This window comes from Penaeus chinensis, chromosome 36, assembly GCF_019202785.1.
Source record: "Penaeus chinensis breed Huanghai No. 1 chromosome 36, ASM1920278v2, whole genome shotgun sequence".
Taxonomy (NCBI): domain Eukaryota; kingdom Metazoa; phylum Arthropoda; class Malacostraca; order Decapoda; family Penaeidae; genus Penaeus; species Penaeus chinensis.
In genome coordinates, this window is record NC_061854.1 from 30,820,527 (window position 1) to 30,825,526 (window position 5,000).

Here is a 5,000-nt window from a genome sequence, read left to right on the forward strand (position 1 = left end):
TATGAAAGACGAGGTTTCACAGTCATTCTTTTACAAAGTCCAAAATGCCAGGAAAAAAATAAATAAGATGCTAGGTGAAAAGAGAAAGCTGTACTTGGTCATTTGGCTTTTGTAACAGAACAAAAAATTAAGCTTTAGAGTGATCTTCTCCGTAAAGACTGGAGACACCACAGAATGCAATAAAACAAATGTTGCAAAAAAATATAGAAAATAAAACTATTTGAACGCGAGAGTTGTGTCACGAATGTGTCCCTTTGTAACATCTTCACTGGATAATAAATAAATCAATGGTTTTCCACATCCTCTAAACAAGAAGGAAGATGGACCCAAGAAGCAACCTGGTGCCTGTGCTAGCTTGCTTTCACGCGCCCCGGGAAGATGCACAGAAGTTGCTTTTCTACTGAAAACGTCTTCTACCTCACCGTAAAAAAATGTTTCAATTCATTGTACTTCACTCAAGCACTGTACACTCTCTCCGTTTTGGCTTCGCTTAATGAAATAATCAAGAGATCATCGTCTTCTCCACGTAAAACACAGTTTTGATCTGAACTAGACAAATATAAAGCACATGTAATTCAACAGTAAGAAGATCAGGGCTCCGAGTAGAAGAATGTAGCAATACTTTAAGACTGGACTAGAGGCTACATCATCGAGGAAGTCTTTCAGTCACTGTGGGGCGGCCCCGTTCTGCCTCGACCGCTGCTGGGCCATCACGCAGCGAAGGATCCGGTGCAGGACTTCTAGCCGTCGCAGGAGGGACGTTTCCCGAAGGATGGACAACTGGAGGGGGCAGAGAGAGAACATTATGTAAGTTCGTTTTGTCATTAAGTAGAAAATTAAATTAGTGCAGGTTGTCTTTAAAGAGAAAATAATGTCAGTACATGTCTTGGAATGAAACTGTATTGCTGGCGTTCAAAATTGATCATGGCGTATGAGTTCTGGAAGGCATGATTCCAGAACAGTGAACAAGGCCGTTAGAGATGGAAGTTACTACACGAAGAGAACCGCAAACCTCTAGCCAAGCCACACTACATACCTGGATTCGGGGGTCGAGAGGGAGGATGGCCACGATCCACCACATCCAGGCGGGGCCGTTGGAGAGCGTCCAGTACTCTCCCTCGACGGACGGCATGTGACCATAGTGACTAAGAATCCGTCTTTTGGTCATGGGCTCAATGGACTCGAACCAGCGGGACGCAAGGGTGTGCACCGTGTCGTGCAGCTGCCGAGATTCTCCGAGCTTCGCCGTGGGAATTGCATTGTCCTGGAGAATTGTAAAAGTTAAGACATGTGTGACAACGTAAAGCAAATAGATGTTAATTATTGGATTAGTATGCCGAAATTGACTGCGTGACCATATGACACAAGCTAATTTTCACTTTAGTCCATTTAGCAGATGTCTGACGCCCACCTCGAGGAATTCGACGGCTGCTGTGTTGTACCCGTCTCTAGCACTTTTACTGACGATCTTGAACCGTCTGGACCCGACGGTGTTGACAATGGCCCGTCCGTCAGGCGTGTACTCGACGTCCCGGATTTCCAAGATGGTGCCATAATCGGCATAGCTGTCGATGAAAAGAGACACAGATTAGAATTTTCTTACTGGCAAACAACAACACTATACATATACAAGAATTCGTCCTAAAGCCACATGACAACCCCATTGAGGACGTACCCATTTTCCGCCGTGTCCATGGGCATGCACATGCCGAACTCCCGCGTGCCCGACTCCATGCAGCGCCGGATCATGAGGCGGTAGCGCGGCTCGAACACGTGCAGCGGGCAGGTGATGGTCGGGATGGCGAGGGTGGCGATGAAGACGGGGATCTCGTGGTGCGGGTCCTTCCCTGCGGCCGCCAGCTCGTCCAGCTCGTCGTCGTGCTGCCGCCGCCGGTCCAGGCACTCGTTGGGCATCACCACCTCCATGGCGTGGTGCACGAACTCCGTCGCGGTTGGACTCCTCTCGGACAGGCACTGCGAAGGGAATTAGGGCCAGTTTTAGCTAGGGACTAGCTGTGTATACATCATCATAATTATTTCAGGGTGTGGGTGAGTAACAGAGTTGTTGTAGGGGTATATGTGGGATGATTGTCAATCACTGCAATCGCCTCGTCTCGACTCACCACTTTGATAGACGTCTTGCAGAGCGGGCAGTTGGTGGAGTGGTCGAGGCAGCGGTCCAGGCAGGTGCGGCAGAAGGAGTGGCCGCAGGGGGTCGTCACGGGCTGGTACAAGAACCGGTAACACAGAGTGCACTCGAAGTCGTTCTTCTCCACGTTGCTCATGTCGATGTGCCTCACGTAGCCCGTGCTGCTCTCTGCAAGGGCGGGGACGGACGCGATCAGCGGGGCTTTCAAGGCATTTGGAAGCATATCATGTCAAAAAGGGTTTTGGACAAAGGAGGATCAAGTATGAGGGGAAAGAGAGGGAGGAAGGGATGGAGGGAGGGAGTGAAAGAGCGAGAGAAAACGGGGGGGGGGGGGGGGGGGGGGATAGAAACAAAAAAGACAAGCGGCTTACTTCTGCTTCTCTCCATCTCGTGGCGGTACTTGTCCATGAGTTTTCTGAGCTGCATCTCCTCCTCGACGGGGCGGGCGGCGACGACCCCGGACGGAGGGTTGAGGCGGCCGTCCTCGCTGTCCTCGGAGTCCTCGGAGTCTGACTCGGGGGGGATGGAGGGGTCGGAGAGCGCCGGGCTCAGGCGCTGGTAGCCGTTCAGGCAGTTCCCTCGCCCCTCCAGGCTCACTCTCCGTCTGTTGGTCAGCTTCACCAGCAACCGGTGGAGGGCCTGTTAGGCGAGACGGGACGAATTCAGTAAAGGAGGAACAAACTGACAGAGCGAAATATAACTTACTCCATTCGGACTAAATGAACGAACGTTAGGAAATGGCTGAGTCAAGCCACACGGGTCAGCTCCGGGGGAGGCCTACCTTGGTAATTTCATCTTTAATGCTCCGGAGGCTGTCAGGCTCCTCCAGCACGGCGCACTGCAGCAGGGACACCAGCGCGTCCTCGAAGCGGCCCAGGGAGATGAGGGCCATGGCACGCCGGAAGTAGCCCTTGGCCCACTCGGGGCGGTACCGAATGGCCGCCTCGGCGTCGCTCAGCGCTTCCTCGGCGCGGCCCAGCGTGTGCAGCACGTGCGACCGGTTGCTCAGGAGCAGGTGGTCGTATGGGGCTGCAGGAGAGAGAGAGAGGGGGTTAAAAAGGCAAACTGCACGGGTATTAGAATATGATTAATACAAATGGGACATGTTTTAATTAAGCGCATTCTTATCTAAATATAATGAAATATGCATTTGCGTATTTCATTAAGAGTTCCGTCACTGAAACCAGGTGACTGATTTCGTAATCCCCGAAAGCGGGATCTGACGAGGTCCTTCATTTCTACAGCCCTGCTTGACGCGAGGAAGGCCCAAATGAACCCAAATACACTCGGTGGACCTCACAATGGGATGCAACGAAGGGCAGCGAGATTGGAGCCATGCGAACGGGGTGAGAGAGTGGTAGAAACATGCAGATAAAGACAAACGCATTACTGAGAGATAGTCAATCATCTAGAAAGAAGATACAGCCCGGAAAGAAAAAACAGGAAATGGAACGAGGAAGGAGGTAACGGCAGACAGAGAGAGAGGGCAAGAGGAGGAGGACGAGGAGGAGCAAGTTCATAGGAGCGGCAGTGCCTCGAAAGCAGCCCTGAGAGGCTACGTGCATTTGGGTGCGTGCGTCATGTCCCTCCACGACCTCTCCATGGTACCAGCTGTTCGTTCAACCGAGGGTCTGGCGGGCCCACGCTCTTTGGCATTGCCCTATCCCGTCCACCCATAGCCGCCCTTCAAGAGTGGTTTCCCCGCGGGCACGAGCGGATTAAAGATTCTCGTGCATGCTGACGCTATAAAGGGGTTCCTCGCCCTCTGCCGCACCTATTTGCGTCGCGCCCTTGTTGGGAGCGCCTGCTTTGGATCGGCTTACGTCTCGGGATGCCCTCCGTCGCGCCTGGAGGTGGCAAAAGGGGCTTCGGTGATTTTTTCTTAATACGGTCGCGGGGGCGGCGGCTGAAGATTATGAGTTCCATGACTAGACGCGCGGCGGTAGAGGCAGGGGGAAGGAGTGGGGAGAGCAGAAGGAGGAGGCGGAGGAGGCGGAGGAGGAGGAGGAGGAGAAGGAGGAGGGGCGGGAGGGAGGCAGTAGTCCGGGTCACCATTCAGGGGGGCCACACGAGACAGATATTGATCCCCGGCTGGCAGAAGTGTTCGATGACTGGCACCGGTGGCGTGGAAGGTGTGCGCTTGAGGACCACCACGACCTGGGCCCGGCTGGCAGGGGCGATGCACAGCACCCCGGGGGAGGCCCGTCCGCACAGCCCGCACAAGTCTCAAGGTCGTCTCCTTTGGGCTGCCTTCATGACGTCACGCTTTTCGGCCCGCTGGCTCGAAAGAAAAAAACTGATCCAACTGTCAAGTTCTTATCCGCTTGACAGGCACTCAGTCCCTCGTCCTTGGTCTTCTCCCTTCCCTTTGTCTTCCTGCTTTCTGCTTTCCACGTGTACAACGAGGTCGCGAGCACGGATGCCTCGATACCAGCCTTGCAAGCAAGGCTTTATATTCTTCCTGCCTGATGATGTGGCAACAAGTGCAACGCAGGCTCTTCCACTGCACGGCCAAGCACTTTATATAACGGCGTTATATCACTGGCAGATATTTTCAGAGACTCTTTTTCCCAATATGTTTTTACACTTTCTTTTCTATTTCCCGCATTCGCCAAAGGGGGTGGGGGTGCGGGTGACATAGTTTCAGGGCAGATGACCGCCGAGCAGAGGATGGACACGTGTCGATGTGCACAGGGGGGAAAAAAATAAATAAGAAAAAAAAAAAAAAAAGAGCCTTTTAAAAAACACGCAGCGTGTGTCATGCAGACCTTCACGTGCGGCCGTTACGTAAGAAGGCGACCCCCCCCCCCCCAACCTACCCTCCATTCTGCCGCCCGCACTCCCGCCCTCG

General features: G+C 53.2%; 1 protein-coding gene across 1 annotated transcript in view; it reads right to left on the reverse strand.

The window, feature by feature from the left end:
• LOC125044648 (LON peptidase N-terminal domain and RING finger protein 3-like) overlaps positions 1-5,000 on the reverse strand; it is a 19,757-nt gene that overhangs the window by 604 nt on the left and 14,153 nt on the right. Inside the window, exons 2-8 of the mRNA XM_047641426.1 lie at positions 2,931-3,178; positions 2,521-2,788; positions 2,124-2,317; positions 1,676-1,974; positions 1,412-1,565; positions 1,037-1,264; positions 1-780 (exon numbers count right to left, since the gene is read on the reverse strand). The exon at positions 1-780 is cut by the window's left edge and continues 604 nt beyond it. Of these exons, the coding sequence (XP_047497382.1) occupies positions 667-780; positions 1,037-1,264; positions 1,412-1,565; positions 1,676-1,974; positions 2,124-2,317; positions 2,521-2,788; positions 2,931-3,178 (1,505 nt within the window). The 3' untranslated portion in view covers positions 1-666. The remainder of the gene's footprint in view (positions 781-1,036; positions 1,265-1,411; positions 1,566-1,675; positions 1,975-2,123; positions 2,318-2,520; positions 2,789-2,930; positions 3,179-5,000) is intronic.